The following is a 26,507-nucleotide window of genomic DNA, read 5'->3' as shown; positions in this document are numbered from 1 at the left end:
GCACGGTGGCTAGGAAAAACTCCCTAGAAAGGCCAAAACCTAGGAAGAAACCTAGAGAGGAACCAGGCTATGAGGGGTGGCCAGTCCTCTTCTGGCTGTGCCGGGTGGAGATTATAACAGAACTATGCCAAGATGTTCAAAATGTTCATAAGTGACAAGCATGGTCAAATAATAATCATGAATAATTTTCAGTTGGCTTTTCATAGCCGATCATTAAGAGTTGAAAACAGCAGGTCTGGGACAGGTGGCGGTTCCATAACCGCAGGCAGAACAGTTGAAACTGGAATAGCAGCAAGGCCAGGCGGACTGGGGACAGCAAGGAGTCATCATGCCCGGTAGTCCTGACGTATGGTCCTAGGGCTCAGGTCCTCCGAGAGAGAGAAAGAAAGAGAGAAGGAGAGAATTAGAGAGAGCCAAGATTTTCAAAATGTTCATAAATGACAAGCATGGTCAAATAATAATCAGGAATAAAAGTCAGTTGGCTTTTCATAGCCGATCATTAAGAGTTGAAAGCAGCAGGTCTGGGACAGGTAGGGGTTCCATAACCGCAGGCAGAGCAGTTGAAACTGGAACAGCAGCAAGGCCAGGTGGACTGGGGACAGCAAGGAGTCATCATGCCCGGTTTGCCGTGACGTATGGTCCTAGGGCTCAGGTTCTCAGAGAGAGAGAAAGAAAGAGAGAACGAGAGAATTAGAGAGAGCATACTTAAATTCACACAGGACACTGGATAAGACAGGAGAAGTACTCCAGGTATAACCAACTGACCCTAGCCCCCCGACACATAAACTACTGCAGCATAAATACTGGAGGCTGAGACAGGAGCGGTCAGGAGACACTGTGGCCCCATCCGAAGATACCCCCGGACAGGGCCAAACAGGAAGGATATAACCCCACCCACTTTGCCAAAGCACAGCCCCCGCACCACTAGAGGGATATCTTCAACCACCAACTTACAATCCTGAGACAAGGCCGAGTATAGCCCACAAAGATCTCCACCACAGCACAAACCAAGGGGGGGCGCTAACCCAGACAGGGTTGAGTTTTCAGTAACTGATCACGTCAGTAACTCAACCCATTCAAGTGACGCACCCCTCCTAGGGACGGCATGAAAGAGCACCAGTAAGCCAGTGACTCAGCCCCTGTAATAGGGTTAGAGGCAGAGAATCCCAGTGGAGAGAGGGGAACCGGCCAGGCAGAGACAGCAAGGGCGGTTCGTTGCTCCAGAGCCTTTCCGTTCACCTTCACACTCCTGGGCCAGACTACACTCAATCATATGACCTACTGAAGAGATAAGTCTTCAGTAAAGACTTAAAGGTTGAGACCGAGTCTGCGTCTCTCACATGGGTAGGCAGACCGTTCCATAAAAATGGAGATCTATAGGAGAAAGCCCTGCCTCCCGCTGTTTGCTTAGAAATTCTAGGGACAATTAGGAGGCCTGCGTCTTGTGACCGTAGCGTACGTATAGGTATGTACGGCAGGACCAACTCGGAAAGATAGGTAGGAGCAAGCCCATGTAACGCTTTATAGGTTAACAGTAAAACCTTGAAATCAGCCCTTGCCTTAACAGGAAGCCAGTGTAGGGAAGCTAGCACTGGAGTAATATGATCTAATTTCTTGGTTCTAGTCAGGATTCTAGCAGCCGTATTTAGCACTAACTGAAGTTTATTTAGTGCTTTATCCGGGTAGCCGGAAAGTAGAGCATTGCAGTAGTCTAACCTAGAAGTAACAAATGCATGGATTAATTTTTTTTGCATCATTTTTGGACAGAAAATTTCGGATTTTTGCAATGTTACGTAGATGGAAAAAAGCTGTCCTTGAAACAGTCTTGATATGTTCGTCAAAAGAGAGATCAGGGTCAAGAGTAACGCCGAGGTCCTTCACAGTTTTATTTGAGACGACTTTACAACCATCAAGATTAATTGTCAGATTTAACAGAAGATCTCTTTGTTTCTTGGGACCTAGAACAAGCATCTCTGTTTTGTCCGAGTTTAAAAGTAGAAAGTTTTCAGCCATCCACTTCCTTATGTCTGAAACACAGGCTTCTAGCGAGGGCAATTTTGGGGCTTCACCATGTTTCATTGAAATGTACAGCTGTGTGTCATCCGCATAGCAGTGAAAGTTAACATTATGTTTTCGAATAACATCCCCAAGAGGTAAAATATATAGTGAAAACAATAGTGGTCCTAAAACGGAACCTTGAGGAACACCGAAATGTACAGTTGATTTGTCAGAGGACAAACCATTCATAGAGACAAACTGATATCTTTCCGACAGGTAAGATCTAAACCAGAACTTGTCCGTGTAGACCAATTTGGGTTTCCAGTCTCTCCAAAAGAATGTGGTGATCGATGGTGTCAAAGGCAGCACTAAGGTCTAGTAGCACGAGGACAGATGCAGAGCCTCGGTCTGACGCCATTAAAAGGTCATTTACCACCTTCACAAGTGCAGTCTCAGTGCTATGATGGGGTCTAAAACCAGACTGAAGCATTTCGTATACATTGTTTGTCTTCAGGAAGGCAGTGAGTTGCTGCGCAACAGCTTTTTCTAAAATTTTTGAGAGGAATGGAAGATTCGATATAGGCCGATAGTTTTTTATATTTTCTGGGTCAAGGTTTGGCTTTTTCAAGAGAGGCTTTATTACTGCCACTTTTAGTGAGTTCTAGCTTGTGGTTTGGATAATTGTGATGTTTACGATAAAAACGTAAAGTTGTTAATATAGTAATTACTATAGGCCGTGGCAGTGCCAGGGTGAAATTCCCTTTTACGTAACCATAACATATCATACTAATTAAAGTGTCACGGATTTACATGTACTATGTATGTTACGTCTAGTCTATGAGACCAGGCTACAAGGCTATTCCTTACTCCTGAGCATGAAATAGTTTCTGTTGATAAAACGTTCACTGGAGACAGGAGAACAAGTGGAGACATAGGACGAGGTGGATATTGGTATAATAAGGCCGTTTTATTCAAGTGTAAAGATATCAGGCAAAAGCGTGCACGGCCCCTTTCTGTCTGATTCTTATGGAATCGTCGGAGAAGAGGGCGCTCTAAACAGTACATTCAGATTATATAGGCAACTAGCAAAGTAGGTTGATCTTGTCGTCTGGCCTTCCGATTGGTCGATCTGGGTCGTGGGTTGTCCTGTCCGGGCCTGATGTCGACATTCCATTGGCTCTTCCCACAGTCCTTTGTCTTGTGCTCCAACCTTGAGTTGTGTGTGTCTGTGATTGTCATGGGGGAGGGGAGTTGTGTGTGTGTCGATGGTTGTCGTCTAATGAGTCCAGCATATGTCCAAGAGAAAGAGGGGGTGTGGGCATATTGTGTCAACTATAGCTAATGTTGAGAAGTTGTTAAAACAAGTTACCAATATCTAATACAATTTCTTACAAATCCCCCTCTTCACGTCTTATAGACGTGAATAAACTAGTTAAAATTTGTCAGACAATTTTTTTTATTCCCCCTCTTCACGTCTCACAAGAGACGTGACATAAAAGTAAAAAAAGACAAAGCTATGGGATAAAATTTGTCAGAAGACAAATTTTGATTCCCCCTCTTCACGTCTCACAAGAGACGTGACATAAAAGTTTCTTAGTCCTCAAATAGATAGACAGGTCCAGCTTCCCCATCATCAAGCAATGGGAACATTTGGGCCCTTTCCTGAATAGGGTCTATGGCGGCAATGATAACACGGCTAGCAAGCGTCCGCGCACATGGAATGCAACAGCATCCACAAAGTACAAGAATGCCTGCAAATACGGAAATAGATACTAGGAATAGAGGAAACCAGCGTCTTATATTTACCAAAGGCATCCATCCATGAGTCCCACATAGAAGTGTCCACTCCAGAATGCTGTTTCATCTTACCATTAAGGGTACGAAGTCCCTCCAATGCTACAGTCAGACTCCCATCCGTAGCTGTGTTATTGGGAATGAAAGTACAACACTGCTCACCAAACATTGCTCAGACCCCCCCGCGTTCAGCCAATAACATATCAACCGCGATTCTATTTTGAAATGCCATCAGGGACGTAGCTGCCAATTGTCCATGGACCGCCTCGAAGCCTTGTTGAGTCCAATTGCCCAGTTTCTGGACATTAAAATGAATATAGTTAATTCTGTCCACATTTTTATTAACTGTACACCACCAACAGACAGAAGATTCAAACCCAGCTGTCACTTGGTCCACCAGTTTATATTCATCTGGCACCCCCTAGGGACACCAATAGCATCAATGTAAGTTGAGTCGTAAATGAGCAAGGACCAAAAAGGAGACCACTCCAATAACTACATCTGGAGTGGCCAACCACACATCAGTAACCCAAAAAACGAGAATATGTTAAACCCTCAGGTCCATCCCTCTATACAACCTGTACCAGGTGGGCTCGTCGCCACCCGGGAACTTCAAACCTTCACAATAGGGAGGACAAACATCACTTTTTATTCATTCAACATCATCATCTACAGCAAACCAAGGGTCCTCCTCTGTCAGCCCATTCTCCTGCGGAAGCTTGTTTTCGTATCAGCCTCTCCAACTGGAGCATCAAGCAACGGCATCATACCAGAGGCCCCTTACACATCTGTAACAAACTTCTTCAAACAAGGTATGATACAGGCAACACAGAAATGAAAAACAACAACTAGTGTCAGAAATCCAGTAATCATCATCGCAGTGTACTTACCAAAACAACCACCCAGCCAGGGGAACAGTCCACTCTCCTCCACACCTGCAAGACCCTCCATCTCCACTGATAACCTTGCCAACCCACTCAGAGCTTTTGAAATGCTCCCATCCGGACTAGTATTGTTAGGAACAAACGTGCAACACTGTTCTACAATCTTTTTACATACACCTCCCTGGTTGGCCAAACTTATGTCCAGTGTTAGTCTATTGTGTCTACTGGTTTTAGAGGTAGCATCCAATTGTTCAGCCATCCCTGTAAGTGCTGTGTGGGTGTGTTTAACAAATCATCATTAATTATAGTAGATATAAATGATCCAGACCTTTTGTTTTAGCATCAACAATAGCTGGGCCAATGATGGGCATCAGATGCCACAGGCCATCATTCCTGTTTAATGTCTGGAATTCGTGGGGGACCCCTATTGGGACCCCCAACAGGTTGGTGTGCATGTTATCTGTACCCTCGGACCAAGGAGCGTCACGTTTCTGCCGTCTCCTGGGTTGGTCCCAAGCCTCTGTGTCATGTGCAGCTCCCAGAAGTTAATTAGCTATAACCTCAATAATAGGCAATGGTGGTATCAGACTGGCCAAAACACATGTGCAATGACAATTTCCTTTCAAAAATGGGGTCAACCGCCTGGCAGGTCCACACATCCACCATACATCAGCAACACCTCTATTTAATAGTGGCATTAGTGATGCAGGTAATAGTAGGGAGCCTCCCATAGTCTATACCCCTACCTGTACCAGTGATATAGCTGTTATATCCCCCATATGCCTTAACTCCCCACGGTACCTTCTGGGGAGGGACTTCTGGGAACACAAGACTCAGAGTTTTACACAGAGTTGAATTTGGCTTGAACTTTCCAATATGCACATCCAACCTTCCCCATTACTTAGGACAAATGGGTGAGCAGCCAGAATAGGTCTGGCATGCCCACATACGACACAGTCCTTTCTATTAAGTGTTTTGTAGGCCAACCACATATTCTCCCTTTCCTCATAACCAGTTTCAGTCCCCAAATGTTCACTATCTGAGCTGTCTTTTATATTTATTATCTGTACCGGATTGGAGAGCTTAGGTGGTGGTGTGGGACTTGGTCTTGAAGTGGTGGAGGAGGCCGGCTGAACCCTGGTCTGTTGGAACTGGTGGTGGTTCTGGCGGTACTGTGATAGTATCATCCCCATCGTATCCCAAACAGACAGCTCAGGACCCCAAGCAGTCCTGTAAAGCCCCACCCTCTCCCAGAGAACACATCATCAGCCAGAGATCAAACAACACTTTCACTTCTATGAACGTACACAGTGTTGAGAGGTCGGGGTCAGGGATTCTTCATTAAGGAGTTGATCCCCGAGCTCTATTAGCAACGGTTCTTCTCCTTAACTCTGTGATCATTCGGCAGTGTCAGTGTGTCTCACCCTCCAAGTGTGATATGCCCCCAGGTCGAGTGATTCACCTTCTCCCTTAATTCACCTGCAATGCATAAACTCTTGGACATACAGGTTTGGTTAACAAACAGTTTCTCATTTGTTCTTTCTGATTATATATTTAACTTCTATGCCTATTTTTTAGCTAGAAATTTTTAATTAAGTTTATTATCCAATAGGCCCCATCCTATCCTAGACCACAATGTACCCTCCCCCGTTTGATACCTGGCTCTGGCCAGGTATCAACCTTACCTACTCTAAATAATGACTTAGTACATCATATTATAGGAACGTCCCTTTTATTCGCCGCATATCCAATTCTCCCTTGGGCGTACATTCATATCTATTCTTTTCCAATTCTCTGTCAAGTGACTTATCTACTTTGAAATGTATCTGTGCTGCTTATATATATTAAACCCTTTCTCTCCTATCTTATTTCACAGCCTACCTTGCTCATTTCCTGGTCCACCCTCTTCACTCTGCTCTCAAACCTTCAAGGTCTCAACAGTGCGGGGTAGACCCCTCTGTCTGCCCTTTTTTAATAATAGTCAATAACAACTATGTGTTCCTTTTCAATATTAACTAAGTGTCTCACTGTTTTGACTTTATCTGAAATCATGGATTTAAAAATAACAACATGTCTTATAGTGTCAATCTCTAAAGTCCTTACATAACCTTAATAAACCTATCTCTATCTTCTAATGGCCAATACAAATGCTTACCTTATGGTCAAGAGTTATAAACTCTATTATAATCAATTTACCTCAAAACTAGTATCCCAAATGACACAAATTCATTATTCTCACTACATTTCCCCGTGAGTGATCAAGTCACCGGAAAATGCAACGAAAACAGAAAATAGATCAAAAGGTTACACCTACATTCGTGTTCCATACCATATCCAGACATACCAAAAGAACCCTTTATCTTCTCAAAGTCCCTTGCCTAAATAAAACTCAGAAAGTAAAACTCCTATTCCAATATGAGTGTATTCCTTTAAGATATTTTGTCTCTGGGAACACGGAAACCCTTATCCTAAACATTTACTACAAAAACAAAATTATGTCACCAGCATTCAACCAGGCTCCCCGTCGGCTGGGAGACCGTTGAGTGCTGCAATACTGCCATCTTCTGTCCATTCTCTGCACAGCTCTCCACCCACTCTTATTCAACCTTCTCAATTTGAGCCATATTAGTTTCTTATTTTAACTGTTGTTTTACAAATTTTTGATTTTTCTTGATCTGTTATTACCTAGTTAGACTAGAGTGTCCGTGACATACATCCATGGGGATCCGGTTATAGTTATTCTATTAACCATGTGAAAGTGCCCAGGGACACCCCAAATATCAGTAGGAATATCACAAATAAGGGGCCAGATATCCCTAGCCTTGCCCAGGGAGGGAGAAATGTCCCTCTAACTGGGCGAGGTTTCTTTTTGCAGGGGAGGCGGAGTTTGATGCCGCATCCCCTGAGTCAGGAATGTCTTAATTTAAAATCGAATTTAGCTGTTTAAATCAGCTCTGACTTCTGTCAGTGTTCTAGAAGGAATTGGAGCTGGAGTGCAATGTGTGAGGTGGTGCCAAGGTGCGCCTGATTTACCTTTGACCTGAACTGAGTGTGAAGTAACCTCCTTCACTTCGTACAGTTCAGTCCACCTGGGTTCCAGCCACTTTCTCTTGTGGACTTTTACCCCACCCAGTCACCAATTTTTACCTTCAGTGATGGCGGATCTCCTGTCAGCTTCCCCATTTGGACCTTGTGAATCTGTGTGGAGAGAGCTGCAGAAAGTTCCGTCAATTATCAGACATTACAATTTGTTGTACATCAAGGGCGGGCATATGACCTCCCTCTCTTGGTGGACCAAGCATGACTCCTCCAGCCATTGTCTCATGAGGAGAGAGGTGGGTGCCTGCACCTGGAGAGGCTCTCATGGCCAGCAACGCCAGGGGCAGGACTTCAACCCAAATCAACTTCAAACCTGCACATACATTTGATTGGCGCGTTCCACGAGACTTATGAGATTGTGGCCTGTACACTAACCAAACTTGTGCACAATACCCAATCTTTCCTTCACCTGTCTCAGGTGTTAGTTACTGAAATGGGACCCGTTTGTCGGATCGGATTTGCCTTGGAACTCCATACCTTGGTATGAGTTCGGTTTGGAGCCACTTAATGACCGATTTTGCATCCTCCCTTGCTGTTGGTATTGCCTCAACCCATTTAGAGAACCTGTCTACCATAACTAACAGGTACCTATTTCAATTTTTCACATTGTCTTGCCCCATATCTGTGTAATCTATGCTGATGTCCTGAAAACAAGCATTTGGGACTGGGTATGAACCCATGGGCGTTTGATATGGTTTCTTTGGATTGTGGCTACCACAAATGCTACACTCGTCACAAAACAAATCTGTCATGTCTTTCATGTGGGGGTGCCACCAGATGTGGGACACCTTTTGTAAAGTCTTCAGTTTGCCTTCGTGTGTGGGCCCATGTGCTTCTCGTATTAGTTCCGGACAGAGGTTTGCAGGGGCCACTAGTCTGCCATCATGGCATCTCCACAGTTCATCAGGTCCTTTGGTGGCCCCTTTCTGTCCCCATACTGAGTATTCATAGTGTCCCGCTGAAAACTGGAGTTCTTTTATGTGTTGCCCTGTGAGCTCAGTCCGAGCTGGTTGGATCTGCATTTGTCTCGGGGTGTATCCACCAGCTTTCTTGGCTACTTTGTCAGCTGCACCATTTCCCTCGCTGACTCTGTTTTTCAGTTGTTGATGTCCTTTATGGTGAAGTTGCGTCTAACCCATTGTGTTCCATCAGTATGGACTGCTCCATGAGCATACGCTGAGTCGGTGTAGATGTTTAAAGTCTTTCCTTCAGCTCTTTCCAGAGTTTCAGTTCTTGTGCAGCTCTTTCTGCACAGGAGTGGGGCAGACCTTCTTCAGCATTGAGTGCGTCTGCCATGTTTTTGTCAGTGTTGACAAATGTGATGTGTGATTGTGTGCATTTATTCTGGATTTTCGTTTTCCTTTCAGCGCTGAACGTGAATTCTTTGCTCATCAGACATGCTGCAACCCCATGGTGGGTGTGTATTTCCAATGGATGGCACATTACCAAATGGGCTGTTTTTTCAATAGCTTTTGCCACTGCAGCTACATACCTGGAACATGTGGTTTGTCCTACTTCGATGTGGTCCAATTTGGAGGAGTGATACATCAACACTCTACTCTCCCCCTCTTAGTCTAGGGGCGTATCCTCGTCCCCTATTGGCCAGAAACTGGCTTTGGGCCGGGGTTATTGGGTGCGGACACTGTCGCACCATGTGCCCAGCTTGTTTACAATTATGACAGCTTCCATAAGATCCAGAGTACCTCTGGGGCTGTCCCCATGTGGGTGAATAGTTTGATTGTGGTAGTGGGTAGTAGGGTTGTAGAGGTGGTTCCGACGAAGGGTATGGCTGAAGCGGGTAGGCATACGGCAGTTGGAATGGCTGCTCCTGGGGTGGGTGTATAGATGGTCCCTGCTGGGTGAAGATGGGTAGTTGTTGTTGCTGTATCATTCGGGAAACAGTTTTTTCAATAATTTGTGAGATTTCTTGTTGGTCTTCAGCCACCATCTGTTTCTTGGGTTTCTCTCCTTTCTGGGCCTCTTTCAATTGTAGTTTCAAAAGTTGTACCTGTAGGGACTGGATTTGTGTTTCAGCCCCTCCCTTATCCTTATTGTATTGGGTGATGTGGTGATGCACATGGGAGTTGAACTGAGCCTGGGGAAGTGCCATTAACCCCACAGTGCCCCTGAGATGGGTTGGGGCCGATGGGGCTGCTGTGGTGGTAGGTGGGGCGTCATTATTGTTGGGCCTGCCCTCTTTGGTGTCAGTTGGTGCTCCAGTGACCACCCCCATCATATCAGGTTTCCTGTAAGGGAGTGCTCTCCTCATTTCTTCAATCGCCCACATGCCTATTTTCAGCTCAGCCTCTGCTCTTTCCCTATGCTTTGTTCCTTCCTTTTTATTCATTGAATTTGTGTTTGGGGACGATAGTCGTGGCCATTTTGTCGTTAAGCTATGTCTGGGTCTATTCTATTTTGGTGCGCTTAGCCCGTCACTTGATCGAAACCAGCGATGTAATTTCCGTATCTTCAGTAAATTATTTTTCCGTTTTCCAACAATATTTCAGCTATATCCTTTGGAACAGTATACTAATATATTCACGCGCTCCTGATATAATTGGAATGACAATTTTAGGTACTACTATTCAAAAATTATTATTGCTTTCGCTTATTCAATTAATTAAATACTTTGGCAAAATATTTCAGAACTGTCCTTTCGGTACAATATACTAATGAATTCAAGCGCTCCTGATATAATTGGAATGACAATTATAGGATCTTTTATTCGAAAGCTATTATTGCTTTTAACTTTTTCGATTAATTTGAACTTTTTCGATCAATTAAATACTTTGCCAAAACATTTCAGAAATTTCCTTTGGGGACAATATACTAGTATATTCTAGCGCTTCTAAAATAATTGTCAAATTAATTCTAACCCTAAAGGATTTACCAACAGCACGAGAGGGAAAAATCAGGTCAACTTCCCAACAGAAAATAACTGCTTCACAGTAGACTCGGCGGTCACTTCAACACAGCCTCAACTCAGCATATGGCTAATTAGTAGCAATCGGCCTCGTGGAACGTTCAATCACTCACATTAATTTGGAGAGTTTCAGGTTTAATACCATTACTCCTAGTTCAAGCTTAGATTTATCACCGATGCTCCTAGTTGAAGAATATTTCGACTAGTCCCAGATTACTAATGCAACTTGAATCCCGATACGCCAAGCTTAGATTTATCACCGATGCTCCTAGTGGGGTGCCATTTCCACTAGCCCCAGATTACTAATACGACTTGAACAGACTACATTACATTTCAACACTTTGAGTTTCAGGTTTAATACCATTACTCCTAGTTCAAGCTTAGATTTATCACCGATACTCCTAGTTGAAGAATAATTCAACTAGTTCCAGATTACTAATTCGACTTGAACAGCATCAAGCTTAGATTTATCCCCGATACTCCTAGTTGAAGAATAATTCAACTAGTTCCAGATTACTAATACGACTTGATTTTATACTTCGCAAATATCTTTACACAATGCCTTAGATTCTAAACAATTCCACATAAATTTAGCAACAATTCACACTCACCTCAGTACTTCTGATCATTGAATTTAGATATTGGCTATAATACAATATACAGATTTTGATTAAACAGGCATCTGCTCACCTTTTAGTTTCGAGCTCTTTTGATCAGTTTCCTGGGTGAGTTGAATCGCAATTCTCCTTCAAAAAAGGTCACCTCTCCTTCTGGAATCTTTCTCCCACGCGTCTCCTGTCTGATCAACTTTCTATTGGACCGAAATCAAAGATGTCTTAACCATCCTCTGCTTACCAAGTTTCTGTTGATAAAACGTTCACTGGAGACAGGAGAACAAGTGGAGACATAGGACGAGGTGGATATTGGTATAATAAGGCCGTTTTATTCAAGTGTAAAGATATCAGGCAAAAGCGTGCACGGCCCCTTTCTGTCTGATTCTTATGGAATCGTCGGAGAAGAGGGCGCTCTAAACAGTACATTCAGATATTATAGGCAACTAGCAAAGTAGGTTGATCTTGTCGTCTGGCCTTCCGATTGGTCGATCTGGGTCGTGGGTTGTCCTGTCCGGGCCTGATGTCGACATTCCATTGGCTCTTCCCACAGTCCTTTGTCTTGTGCTCCAACCTTGAGTTGTGTGTGTCTGTGATTGTCATGGGGGAGGGGAGTTGTGTGTGTGTCGATGGTTGTCGTCTAATGAGTCCAGCATATGTCCAAGAGAAAGAGGGGGTGTGGGCATATTGTGTCAACTATAGCTAATGTTGAGAAGTTGTTAAAACAAGTTACCAATATCTAATACAATTTCTTACAACATACTGGTTAATTTGACTCCTTCTGCGCTCAGAGTAGCGCCAGTGTTGCCAACTTTGCGACTTTGTCGCTATATTTAGCGAGTATTCAGACTCCTCTAGCGACAAATTTTCAAAAAAGCGACTAGCGACAAATCTAGCAACTTTTTCTGGTGTTATTGGAGACTTTTGTAGACTGGGGTGAAAGCACATATCTTCTCAACGAGCAGCGGGTGCTGCCGTGGGCCCCACCCCCATCCCAAAGCACTCACAGGCGGCCCAGTCCTCGCACAGCAGTCCTTCCCAGCTGCAGTCAGAGCAGGAGATGTTCACCCCTCCGCGTCCAGACTGCAAATGAATCGCGCTTGTGTAAGAAATTGTATTAGATATTGGTAACTTGTTTTAACAACTTCTCAACATTAGCTATAGTTGACACAACACACACACACCTCCCCTCCCCCATGACAATCACAGACACACACAACTCAAGGTTGGAGCACAAGACAAAGGACTGTGGGAAGAGCCAATGGAATGTTGACACCAGGCCTGATCAGGACTACCCAAGACCCAGATCGACCAATCGGAAGGCCAGACGACAAGATCAACCTACTTTGCTAGTTGTCTATATAATCTGAATGTACTGTTTAGAGCTCTCTCTTTTTCCCTGACGATTCCATACGAATCAGACAGAAGGGAGCCGTGCTGCACGATGTACTAAGATATCTTTTCATGTAATTAAACGGCCTTATTATACAAATATCCACCTCGTCCTATGTCTCCACTTGATCTCCTGTCTCCAGTAAACGTTTTATCAACACTTGTGGGAAGCCGCCGCTGGCTGATCCCGCCCTGGCTTACATTCAGAGCGGAATGTAAATGTAAAAAACTAAAATAAAATAAATAAAAATAAAAAACTAAGTAACTCCGCCAGTGTGTCTCTTTTGGGTCACTTTTGCCGGTCCCAAGCCCGGATAAAGGAGGAGGGTTGGAATTGTGACATAAAAAAAAAAAAAGAATTGACAGAAGAAAGTTCATTTGTAGTTCTAAACATATTTAGGGTGTTAACTCACTTTTTGTCTCTCCCACGACTTTATTCCTCTCCTACAGCGTCCATCACAATTACATGCACATGGCCAATTAGGTGATGACGTCATTTAGCGACTTCTAGCGACTTTTAGGACAGCCAATAGCTACTTTCCTTACTGAGGAGTTGGCAACACTGTAGCCTACACAGCAGAGAAAATAAACCATCCAGTGGAGGCTGCTGAGAGGACAGCATATAATAATGCCTGGAATGAAATGAATGGCATAAAACACATAGATACCATTACACATATTCTGCTCCTGCCATTACCAAGAGCCTGTCCTCCCCAATTAAGGTGCCACCAACCTCCTGTGAAAACATAAGGAAGCGCCTCGCATTGCAATTTCTTCGACCACATTAGGCTACACGACAGATTGGTCTGGATTAACAGTAGCCTACCAACGGCCAAAAATGTGAGTGTCCGTAATTTAATTTGTGAACATCCATAAACATCCATCAACGCTCGTACATCCTGTCTCCTCCCACCCATAACACGTTATTGTTGCTCAATGGCAGGGACTAGGATTTACAGCTGGCTTGTTTATGATGTGGTAGAGAGGGTAAAAATAGTCGAAACGGAGTAGGCTAATGGTCGTCAGGTATAATGAGTAGCCGCAAAAGGTAAGAAAATTGCGCTAACGTGTTAGTGTAAACAAGGTTTTCTAGCCGACATCAATTTGGTGAGCAATGTGATAGTCTACTGAAAACAAGTGATCTTGCCTGTTATGTCAGTGTTTTTATTTTGAGACTGGACTTAAATTAAATGTAACCTATGTATTTTGACGTCAAGTATTTGAGTCATGAAGATAATCTTCAACAATAATAAGAGAGTAAACTATAGGGCAGGCAAACTGTTTTCTCACAATCCTAGCCTATTATTGTCGACGAGTTATCTCGAGCGCTGTTGTGCTGTTGCTGTACATAGATTCAAAGTAGCCGCTCTAGTAATTAGGAGTTCGGATGGAATGACGTCTGTCTTTCTTGGCCCGGATATCTCCAACAGTTAAGATTCCTAATATAAAATAAATTGACGTTCCACGTGGGTAGGCTACTAGAGTGCCAAAGCGACTACAACGTCTGACAATAACTAAATGTTACTTAACATTGAATTGGATTTCACCGCTCGGGCCCAAATTGCATACACTGTAGTGTACCGTCTTTGAAGAGTGGGATCACACATTGAGGCGTTCAAATTGGATAAAGGACAGCTAAATTACGTGCATCTCATTATGTCATTAATGTGTGCCTAAATGCGAATTAGAGGCTATGTTTGGACATCTTAAAGCCTAATTACGCACAGTTGCACTCATAATTCGAAAAAAGTAAAATAAAATAATTCTACGAAAAAAGATATCAGTCAGAGTGCAGTATACCAGCAGTCAGAGTGCAGTATACCAGCAGTCAGAGTGCAGTATACCAGCAGTCAGAGTGCAGTATACCAGCAGTCAGAGTGCAGTATACCAGCAGTCAGGGGGCAGTATACCAGCAGTCACTGCATCCAGAATACCACAGTTGACTGCAGTTAATGCATTTTTACTGCAGTTTCAAAACGGCAATCTTTTTTTTGTAAGGAATACCACTAAACTAACAGATTACAGACAGAAATCTAAACTGGAAAATGTTTTTCACAGTAGGCCATTCATTTGAATTTTTTTACTTCCTCAAGCACATGCAGATATGTGCCAGTGCCATATATCTATATCCTATTCCCTTCCCCCTTCATTAACAGACACCAATAGTGGAAATCGGCCCTTATTTTCATGCATACAGAATTACACTAGACCTTGGAAAAGTTAGTCTTTTCCTATTTATGAAGTGACAGCTGGATAGTTTTTACCACAAGCTATGCAAATTGTGTGTCTAATGCTTTGATACAAACAAGACTACACAACGTAGCCAGAGGACTAATCGGGTTGCTCACGTTTTTCCCCACCTATTAACAGGCATGTTCATTGCTGAGGAGATACACTGTGAGATGGAATATATTAGTGAGTGTCATTCACCATGGCAAGCTACTGTACTACTAGGGCATTTCCTCAGCAGCTGAGCAGAGGATGAACCTGAGGAAAGGCAGCAAGGTGGCAGGGGACTGTGACAGCTTCCAGATGGAGAGCAAGGCACCTGAGCAGACACATAACATGGGGCAGAAGAATGGAGAGATCATGGAATCTGAAGAGGTGGAGAATGGCAAGCCTGAACCCATAGTCCCTGTGGCCATGGATGGGCCCATCACTGCACCTGATGGGGGTTGGGGCTGGGTGGTGTTGGTGTCCACCATCCTGGTGCTAGCCCTGACTCTGGCCTTCCCCTCCTGCATAGGCATTTTCTACACGGACATACAGACAGAGTTCCAGGCCAGCAACCAAGAGACTTCCTGGGTGCCTTCTATAATGACATCAGTGCTTCATGCTGGAGGTATGGTAGTAGAGTCACATCCTAGTTTGCATAGATTTCCATAGATTCACCTTCTGATTTTAAGTAGGGTTTTTTCAGGGTTCTTTTTGCAGTGACACATTCATATATGCTTGTGGGGAAATGTGCTCAAAGTAAGCTCAGTAATCACTGACAGTCTATTACAGTTGAAGAATTCCTTACTTTTTAAAACTCTTAAAGCAGATTGTCTAACCCACTCAGCCTGTCGTGATCATTCACTGTGTACACTAGAGGTCGACCGATTAATCGGAGTGGCTGATTAATTAGGGCCGATTTCAAGTTTTCATAACAATCTGAAGTCGGTAATTTTGGACGCCGATTTAAAAAAAATATATATATATTTTTTTTTTACACCTTTATTTAACTAGGTGTTATGGGATTTTTATGAATAATGACTAAATTATGTATACATGTAACTTAGAACTATAACTAAACAGAGTACTACTATGTTACTGTATGGATGTATGAATCTTATTATAATCATAATACTGAATATAATGTGTGTAGTTTTAGTCAAGAATTAGAACAAGGACTTTCTGTTCCTTGTTAGAAACGAATGGAGTTATCATCAGACTGGCTGGAATGATGTGTTCATTACAGGACATTCTGTCTCTATCCAGGGAGGGGAGAGACTTTGGGCTGGTTGTACATTGTTTAACAGGTGGCAGACAATGTAAGAAGGCTTGTATACTGTACTGCCATTGTATCCGAGAGGAGGAAGGACATTTTACAACCTATAACGTCATTTTTATTATATAACCTGATGTAAATTGTACTATGGTCAGTACTCTCGAGAATAAACGCTATTGATTGATTGATTTTGAGACTGGTTTCTGTCCATTTTATGCAAATAAGTATCTTACAAATTCTTATGAATGGGCAGAGTGTTTTAATTGAATTGGTTGATGAACATATAGGAATTAAATTCCTTTAACACTAGGCAAGTCAGTTAAGAACACATTCTTATTTTCAATGACGGCCTAGGAACGGTGGGTTAACTGCCTTGTTCAGGGGCAGAACGACAGATTTTTACCTTGTCAGCTCAGCGATTCAATCTTGCAACCTTACGGTTAACTAGTCCAACGCTCTAACCATCTGCCTCACGAGGAGCCCACCTGTTACGCGAATGCAGTAAGAAGCCAAGATAAGTTGCTAGCTAGCATTAAACTTACTTATAAAAAACAATCAATCAATCATAATCACTAGTTATAACTACACATGGTTGATGATATTACTAGTTTATCTAGCGTGTCCTAAGTTGCATATAATCTATGCAATGCGCATTCGCAAAAAAGGACTGTCGTTGCTCCAACGTGTACCTAACCATAAACATCAATGCCTTTCTTAAAATCAATACACAGAAGTATATATTTTTAAAACTGCATATTTAGCTAAAAGAAATCCAGGTTAGCAGGCAATATTAACCAGGTGAAATTGTGTCACTTCTCTTGCGTTCATTGCACGCAGAGTCAGGGTATATGCAACAGTTTGGGCCGCCTGGCTCATTGCGAACTAATTTGCCAGAATTTTACGTAATTATGACATAACATTGAAGGTTGTGCAATGTAACAGGAATATTTAGACTGATTGATGCCACCCGTTAAATAAAATACGGAACGGTTCTGTATTTCACTGAAAGAATAAATGTTTTGTTTTCGAGATGATAGTTTCCGGATTCGACCATATTAATGACCTAAGGCTCGTATTTCTGTGTGTTATTATGTTATAATTAAGTCTATGATTTGATAGAGCAGTGTGACTGAGCGATGGTGGGCACCAGCAGGCTCGTAAGCATTCATTCAAACAGCACTTTCGTGCGTTTTGCCAGCAGCTCTGCTGTTTATGAATTCAAGCCTATCAACTCCCAAGATTAGGCTAGTGTAACCGATGTGAAATGGCTAGCTAGTTAGCGGGGTGCGCGCTAATAGCGTTTCAAACGTCACTCGCTCTGACACTTGGAGTAGTTGTTCCCCTTGCTCTGCATGGGTAACGCAGCTTCGAGGGTGGCTGTTGTCGATGTGTTCCTGGTTCGAGCCCAGGTAGCGGCGAGGAGAGGGATGGAAGCTATACTGTTATACTGGTAATACTAAAGTGCCTATAAGAACATCCAATAGTCAAAGGTATATGAAATACAAATCGTATATAGAGAGAAATAGTCCTATAATTCCTATAATAACTACAACCTAAAACTTCTTACCTGGGAATATTGAAGACTCATGTTAAAAGGAACCACCAACTTTCTCATGTTCTGAGCAAGGAACTTAAACGTTAGCTTTCTTACATGGCACATATTGCACTTTTACTTTCTTCTCCAACACTTTGTTTTTGCATTATTTAAACCAAATTGAACATGTTTCATTATTTATTTGAGGCTAAATTGATTTTATTCATATATTATATTAAGTTAAAATAAGTGTTCATTCAGTATTGTTGTAATTGTCATTATTACAAATAAATATTAAAATCGGCCGATTAATCGGTATCGGCTTTTTTTGGTCCTCCAATAATCGGTATCGGTATGATCGGTCGACCTCTAGTGTACACATTTGATTTACAGTGCTGAGGTTTGCAGTCTAATAGTGACTGGTCAGATCAGGCAGACAGACACAAAACCCATGGAAAAGGCCTACATTATGAGAATCAACACATCCCCTGTTTGTTTATTTGATAAGTGAGATTTCAGGGGATGGTCTCTCACCCTTATACACACACTAACGCTGTGTAGTGCCACATGAGCTGCCTTTGGTCAGCCACTCACAGGGGTTCTATTTCTGTTTGGGTTTCAAGCCCTAAACATCTGGGAAAGTCTTGTGCGTGCATGTCCATTGCCTTAACGCAACAACAACAAAGAAATCACCCGAACTGAATTAAGATGAGTCAAAAGATAAACTGAGCAATGTGTGGAGCAAATCAGTAAGCTGGTACATTACTTATTTCAATGACCTTGCAGTGTCAGGGTGAACGTTCCATCGACCTTACAGTTTTTTCTACTTGTTGCGCTTCAGTTCCCTTTGGTGCAGCACTTGGCTCCACTAAGTATGATATTGAGTGCATTTTCAACCACTGTACTTAAGTACATTTAAAACCAGATGCTTTAAGACTTTTATTCAAGTAGTATTTTACTGGGTGACTTTCACTTTTACTTGAGTCATTTTCTATTAAGGTGTCTTTTTGCTTTTTACTCAAGAATGACAATTTTGTACTTTTCCGTATAACCACTTTTTTGGTGGGCATTGCGTATACTCACTTCTTAATCCCCGCGATGCGTATCAAAATAGTTTTGAGGTATATGGTGTATCAAAATATATATATTTTAGAATGTTTATCTTAAAATGTTTATAAACAATTTTTCACATTTTTAAGCGCAGCAATGTGCACATGGCAGTAGGCATACGCGCAAATGTTCCAAATTGCAATTTGCGGGAAAACACAGTTTTAAAATAATCACCTCACATGCAAGCGGTTTCATGGACAGAAATTAAAATATATCTTAGACATTTTGAAGGTGAGATCTAAAGATGCAACAACTATCATGGGTTGCTAATATGACTAGGATGATGGCTTTGGCTGCTAAACAATGAAAGAAAGTTGAGTTGAAAACCAATAGCACAGGAGAGCGCATATGTGGAAGTCTTTATAAAATAATTGCCTCCACGTTTCTATGGTGGGATTTTGGCTATAGGCTACTTTTAAAGCAATGTAACACATGCCTTATAATATGAAGTAAAATGTCCACGTTTCAAACCATTAAGGAACAGGAAAAATATAACTGTCTTCTGGTAGATGGAAAGGCTTTCCCTAAAACGTACTCAATTAAATGTTAACTAGCTCATCAACCCACACACGGGGCGGCAGGTAGGCTAGTGGTTAGAGCGTTGGGCCAGTCACTGAAAGATTGCTAGATCGAATCCCCGAGCTGACAAGGTAAAAATCTGTTGTTCTGCTCCTGAATAAGGCAGTTAACTCACTATTCCTAGGCCGTCATTGTAAATAAGAATTTGTTCTTAACTGACTTACTTGTTTAGTTAAATAAAAAAAACATAATGACAAAGCGAAAAGTTTCTTTTTAATTTTTTGCAGATTTTATAAAAAATATAACACATTACATTTACATAAGTCTTCAGACCCTTTACTCAGTACTTTGTTGAAGTGCTTTTGGCAGCAATTACAGCCTCGAGCCTTCTTGGGTATGACGCTACAAGTTTGGCACACCTGTATTTGGGGAGTTTCTCCCATTCTTCTCTGCAGATCCTCTCAAGCTCTGTCAGGTTGGATGGGGAGCGTTGCTGCACAGCTATTTTCAGGTCTCTCCAAAGATGTTCGATCAGGTTTAAGTCAGAGATCTGGCTTGACCAATAAAGAACATACAGAGACTTGTCGTGAAGCCACTCCTGTGTTGTCTTGGCTGGGTGCTAAGGGTCATTGTCCTGTTGGAAGGTGAACCTTCCCAGTCTGAGCTCCTGAGAGCTCTGGAGCAGGTTTTCATCAAGGATCTCTCTGTACTTTGCTCCGTTCATCTTTCCCTCTATCCTGACTAGTCTCCAAGTCCCTGCCGCTGAAAAACATCCCCACAGCATGATGCTGCCACCACCATGCTTCACCGTAGGGATAGTGCCAGGTTTCCTCCAGACATGATGCTTTGCATTCAGACCAAAGAGTTCAATCTTGGTTTCATCAGACCAGACAACCTCGTTTCTCATGGTCTGAGAGTCTTTAGGTGCCTTTTTGCAAACTCCAAGCGGGCTGTCATGTGCCCTTTACTGAGGATTGGCATCAGTCTGGCCACTCTACCATAAAGGCCTGATTGGTGGAGTGCTGCAGAGATGGTTGTCCTTCGGGAAGGTTCTCCCATCTCCACAGAGGAACTCTAGAGCTCTGTCAGGGTGACCATCGGGTTCTTGGTCACCTCCCTGACCAAGGCCCTTCTCCCTCTATTGCTCAGTTTGGCCGGGCAGCCAGCTCAAGGAAGAGTCTGGGTGGTTCCAAACTTCTTCCATTTAAGAATGATGGAGGCCACTGTCTTACATTTACATTTACATTTTAGTCATTTAGCAGACGCTCTTATCCAGAGCGACTTACAGTAGAGTGCATACATTTTATTACATTTTACATACTGAGACAAGGATATCCCTACCGGCCAAACCCTCCCTAACCCGGACGACGCTATGCCAATTGTGCGTCGCCCCACGCCCCATAGTCTTCTTGGGAACCTTCAATGCTGCGGAAATGTTTTGGTACCCTTCCCCAATCTGTGCCTCGACACAATCCTGTCTTGGAGCTTTATGGACAATTCCTTCGACCTCATGACTTGGTTTTTGAACTGACATGCATTGTCAACTGTGGGACCTTATATAGACAGCTGTGTGCCTTTCCAAATCATGTCCAATCAATTTAATTTACTACAAGTGGACTTGTGGTTGTAGAAACATCTCAAGGATGATCAATGGAAACAGGATGCACCTGAGCTCAATTTCGAGTCTCATAGCAAAGGATCTGAATACTTATGTAAATAAGGTGTTTCTGTTTATTTGCAAACATTCTAAAAAAAAAACTGTTTTCGCTTTGTCATGAGGTGTGTAGTTTGCTGAGGATTTAAATGTATTTAATCAATTTTAGAATAAGGCCGTAACGTAACAAAATGTGGAAAAAGTCAAGGGGTCTGAATACTTTCTGAAGGCACTGTATTTGGCACTTCTACAATTTCTATATAGAAACCTTTTGTAGGGTTCTTTGAGGTTCTATATGGAACCAATTTATGTTCTACTGTATATAGAACCTTAAGGAGTGCCATATATGAAGCAAGCATAGAACCCCTTTTGGTTTTATCCAGAACCTTTTCTTCTAAGAGTGTATGCCTACCTGGCAGAATGATATCATGATTATTTGCATCAATCCAGTGGCCATTTGTTTTCCAACCTCCATGTGTGCTCAAGACACACACTAACCAAACAACAGTGCTATGTGCCGGCACAGTTGAATTGAAAGGTAACTACACTCAAATCATAATTTATTAGATTGTCCCCAGACCTCAAGTGGTCTCCTGATGTGGTTTAAGCATTGTTGTGGACTTAACTTCTAATTTAAAATAGTGTGACAGAGCGAAAACTTCACACAAAATATGTCTGACTCAGTTGACTGTCTCATTTATCTCATTTATGTTTCAATAGTAAGCCTACTATTAGTCTACTTCCACAGTACAGGTTGGCCTGACTGTGAAAGACCAATATGGGATTTATAATTTTAGGTCATTCAGTGTGTATGTCACTGTTTCTCATAGCATTTTTCACACAGGGGTGCTTTTCCTTCACCGGGTGGGCCATTTGGGAAATTTTGGAACAAATTAGAGTATACACACTTTTCCATGTACCACTACACCACTGCTTACTGGCATCTTACCAGGAACTCCATGTTTGTGCCAAAGCTTGATTGACTCCAATGCAATGAAAAACTGAATATAGACAAGGAGCCAATGAGACATGGTTGTCTTTAATGTTGAGTCTGGTGCACCCACTGCAATGATTGCTTCCACAGATGTCCTTCTAGTAAGCATGACAATAGGAGAGGCTAAAATAAGAAGGGGGTGGGTGTGGGGCGGGTTCTCGCAGAGCATTGACCCTTCTGTTTTCACTCAACCGCAGTTATATGATCCTAGCAGTGAAACACAACCCAAACGTTGTTCAGTTTACTATAAGTCATTGTATCTCTTTAGGGTTGTGCTTGGGGTCCCATCTGGTGCAAAAGGCCCTGCACAAACCACCACTTTGTTTAAGATAAATATAGCCATAGAGGGCAGTTATGCTAAGATTGTTGGATTAGGGAAATTCCCTTGTACCTAAGGCTCTAAGTTTTACTGTACTTTCTTTGAGGTCTTTGTGTGTTTAACCAATAGCATGTCTCCTCCTTTAGGTCCATTCTGCAGTGTAATGGTGGAGAGGTTTGGTTGCCGGACGACGGTGATGGTGGGTGGGGTCCTGAGTGGTCTTGGAATGGCGGCCAGCTCATTTACCCACACCATCACTGAGCTCTACGTCACAGCTGGGGTTATTACAGGTCACTAACCTCCTAAAAAAAAAAAAAAAAAATCACTCCACAAAGCAGTTAACCCCTAACAACAGATCTAGAATCAGATAACGCTACATCCCAATCTTTATAATCTTTATTTTTAGGGAAGGTTAAAAAAAATCACACCCTGTATTAGTGGTTAGGGGCAACCTCTACCTTCTCCCATGCATTCAGCCATGTGTCTTATTCATTGTCTTCTCCTTTGACAGGACTTGGATTCTGCTTCAGCTTCCAGCCCGCAGTGACTATTCTCGGGCACTATTTTGTGCGGCGGCGGGCTTTTGCCAACGCAATGTCGTCCACGGGCACTGCCCTGGGCCTGTGCACCCTGCCCCTCCTGGGAAACTACCTCCACACTGAGCTGGGCTGGCGGGGGAGCTTTCTGGTTCTGGGGGCCGTCCTGCTCAACTGCTGTGTGTGTGGAGCTGTGATGAGGCCTCTGTGGGGCCACAGACATCGTGGCCAGCCCCTGATGAACCACGGGCCTCTTCAGCCGGAGGAGGAGAAGCCAAAGGGGAGGATGAGGGCCTTGTGGGCCGTTCTGAAGGCCGCCTTTCACCATCACATGGCCTTTGACCTCTTATGTAACAACCTGCGTTACCGCATGTACGCTGTGGGCATGACTTGGATGATGCTTGGCTTCATGGTGCCGCTGATCTACCTTGTGCCCTACGCCACGGCCCTCCTCTCCATCCTGGGTATCGTCAACATCGTGGTGCGGCCGCCCATTGGCCTGCTCTTCAGTCTGCCCTGGTTCAAGGGGCGCCACATCTACGTGTTCTCTGCTGCTCTGCTGATGAACGGGCTGAGTAATAGTATCTGCTGTATCGATGCCAGCTTCCCCGTGCTGCTGGTGTACGTGGTGACCTACGGCCTGTCCATGAGCGTGGTGGGCTCGCTGATGTTCACCGTCCTCATGGATACGTTGGATATGAGTCGCTTCCCCGCTGCCCTGGGCCTGCTCGCCATCATGGAGAGTGTCACGCTACTGATCGGGCCCCCACTCGCAGGTACCGAACTCCCTGAGGCGCGTGTGTGTGTGTGCCTCCCCTCCATGAAAACCAGGCGAGGAGATGTCCTATTCAATGATGAACACATTCATCAAGTAAGTGTTGTAGTGTAACTTGAAGGAGTGCTAGGCATAACACAGGCTGTGGTCAGAGGCAAGGAGCATATCCTGCTGCTTGGATTCCACGGACATCCAACCAATCATGTGTGTCCAAGGGAAACCAGGCTGTGTGTGTTTGCGTGTCCTTGTGTGTGCGTGTGTGTGTGTGTGTGTGTGTGTGTGTGTGTGTGTGTGTGTGTGTGTGTGTGTGTGTGTGTGTGTGTGTGTGTGTGTGTGTGTGTGTGTGTGTGTGTGTGTGTGTACATGAATATGTGTGTCCCTTTGCTCGTGCCTGTTTGTGCATGTTGCGGGGGTCTTGAAGACAAACTTGAATAAGAATGGAATGTTCAGCTCCCTCTTTCCTGGGGAGGGGGCATTCCAGCTCAAATGTCAGGTATGCAACCTACTTCTGTATGACTGCTTATGTAGTTGGTTGAGTTTCACTGTGCAATGGTAGAATCAAAGACGGCATAGTATGGAACTGCTTTTCCAATAGAAATCCCCGATCACACTTGCAGGCGATGTCATGGCGACGTTGGCTAGCTAAGCTCATGCGCAGAAACACGTCATTGGGTCTAACGGTCATCTTGCGCCGAACTGTGCATATGCAGGCCGTCAAAATCAAAGGCACACCTTCGATATGGTTGTTTATGACGATAATGGAAACGTGTCACTTTCACCAGGTTGGAGTAATAACATGTTCAACTGCTTAAGACATAGGCTCTAGTCTAGGTTGTGCCTTTTACATTTTAAGAAAATGAACAACTAAGGAAGAATGTTTCACTTCTCTCAATGAGTTTTCAAACCCCGGCCTGGTCTGCTTTACAAGCGTTTCCGGAAGTCATACGATGTTGCGCCTCTGGGTTTAGGAAGTTCTGTGGTAATACTCTGTTATTGTTGTAGTTATGCCCTTATGTCATCATGAACTGTCTGTCATGCACTGCTGGGGCTTTACTAATGCTGATTGGCTCCTGATATTGTTGTTTATGTTGTTGTTACAGGAATCCTGGTGGACAGAACTGGGGAGTATTTTTACGTCTTCTTCGCCTGCAGTGCGACTGTTGCCTCATCAGCTGTATTCCTCATGGTGTCTTTCTACTGGCTGGACAGAAAGGTGCTAAAGGGGCAGCAGGTCTCCCCACCAAAGCCTGCCAGTGTTAACAATGTGGTCCCCCAGTGCCAGTACAGCAGTGTGCCCACCAAGGGGGACAAAGACAAGGCCTCAGACTCTGAGACTGGGGATGTCAGCTGCCTGTGAAAAGCGTCATTGTCCAAACTCACAGATGTATATTTCCTATGGTTTTGTGATTGTATACCCTGTGCTGCTGATCTTACAGTACAAGCGTATGATAATTGATATGATATCCCAATCTGTTAGGATCTGACACTCCAATCATAGTATACACACTCTTGCCTCTTGACTGTTAAGAGTATTGGTAAGTGCAAATGGGTTGAGTATTTCATCCAATGGGTTCATGCTAGGAGTGGATTATTCATTGCTATTACAGTCGGCACTGTTTATGCAGACTAATACTGTTATTGTTGATCGAACACAGTACTTTTTCACCCATTCCATAAACCTGTGCCTTTCCCCCTAATACCCTGTTACACATTCATCATGTCATGTTGTTCATGAAGACATACCTTAGGAATGTGCCTTGTACATGCAATCAATCAAAATAAACATTTAATATCTGTAGGCCTATTAAATGTCCTATATATATACTACACCAGAAGAAACCTCAACTGAATTATGAGTACTGTAGGCCTACCAGTTTATTAAGATGGATATTATTGACTGAGCATATCAACGTCAAGTTCTTTATCCCAAGAAGTCTTCGATTTTTTGGGGCCTAAACATTTGTTTATGATACTGTTCATGTCTTGTTATGTTCGTTGTGTAACAGAGTTACAGAACGATCAGTAGCTTACTGGTATGACTGAGAATGTCTTGTGAAAAAGTGCAGGAGTTACTAGGACATGGGTGCTATTCATTGTCAAAGACTGAAGCAAGTACTGTAGGTGTTGGAGATTTGTTACTTCTCAACCTACTCGTTTTTCAGGTATCGTCAAGAAAAGATTACTCTAAAGAACATAGTCACATACAGTACCAGTCAAAAGTTTGGCCACACCTACTCATTCCAGGGTTTTTCTTTATTTGAACAATGTTATACATTGTAGAATAATGGTGAAGACATCAAAACTATGAAATAGCACGTGCCATTTTTGGGGGGATGGCAGGTAGCCTAGAGTTTAGAGCGTTGGGCCAGTAACTGAAAGGTTGCTCGATCGAATCCCTGAGCTGACAAGGTAAAAATCTGTTGTTCTGCCCCTGAACAAGGCAGTTAACCCACTGTTCCCCGGTAGGCCGTCATTGTAAATAAGCATTTGTAATTAACTGCCTAGTTAAAGGTTTAAAGTAACCAAAAAAGTGTTAAACAAATCAAAATATATTTGAGAATAATGACAGCTTGGCATTCTCTCAACCAGCTTCATGAGGTAGTCACCTGGAATGCATTTCAATTAACAGGTGTGCCTTGTTAAAAGGTCATTTGTGGAATGTCTTACCTTCTTAATGCGTTTGAGCCAATCAGTTGTGTTGTGACAAGGTAGGGGTGGTATACAGAACATAGCCCTATTTGGTCAAAGACCAAGTCCATATTATGACAAGAACACCTCAAATAAGCAAAAACAAATGACAGTCCATCGTTACTTTAAGACATGAAGGTTAGTCAATACGAAACATTTCAAGAACTTTTAAAGTTTCTTCAAGCGC

The 26,507-nt window shown here is 43.1% G+C and overlaps 1 protein-coding gene across 2 annotated transcripts; it reads left to right on the top strand.

Moving 5' to 3' along the window:
* The first annotated feature begins 13,321 nt into the window (after positions 1-13,321).
* Positions 13,322-25,430, top strand: LOC120046214 (monocarboxylate transporter 6-like). 2 transcript variants are annotated; one of them, XM_038991262.1, is made up of 5 exons: positions 13,322-13,749; positions 15,072-15,543; positions 22,468-22,611; positions 22,833-23,633; positions 24,733-25,430. In XM_038991262.1, exons 2-5 carry the CDS (start codon positions 15,183-15,185, stop codon positions 24,987-24,989), a joined length of 1,563 nt encoding a protein of 520 aa, XP_038847190.1. In that variant the 5' UTR covers positions 13,322-13,749; positions 15,072-15,182; the 3' UTR covers positions 24,990-25,430. The 2 variants fall into 2 exon arrangements, with proteins under 2 accessions (XP_038847190.1, XP_038847191.1); XM_038991263.1 differs by having other exon boundaries at positions 22,833-23,728; positions 24,733-24,978.
* The last annotated feature ends 1,077 nt before the right edge of the window (positions 25,431-26,507 follow it).

The sequence above is a fragment of the Salvelinus namaycush genome, chromosome 4 (genome assembly GCF_016432855.1).
Source record: "Salvelinus namaycush isolate Seneca chromosome 4, SaNama_1.0, whole genome shotgun sequence".
Classification (NCBI taxonomy): Eukaryota; Metazoa; Chordata; class Actinopteri; order Salmoniformes; family Salmonidae; genus Salvelinus; species Salvelinus namaycush.
This window is presented reverse-complemented; position numbering and strand designations above follow the sequence as displayed.

Coding starts and splice junctions, on each gene's coding strand:
- LOC120046214 (XM_038991262.1), top strand. CDS start 15,183: ATGAACCTGAGGAAAGGCAGCAAGGTGGCAGGGGACTGTGACAGCTTC. Junction 15,544..22,467: donor ATCAGTGCTTCATGCTGGAG/GTATGGTAGTAG, acceptor CTCCTCCTTTAG/GTCCATTCTGCAGTGTAATG. Junction 23,634..24,732: donor GATCGGGCCCCCACTCGCAG/GTACCGAACTCC, acceptor TTGTTGTTACAG/GAATCCTGGTGGACAGAACT.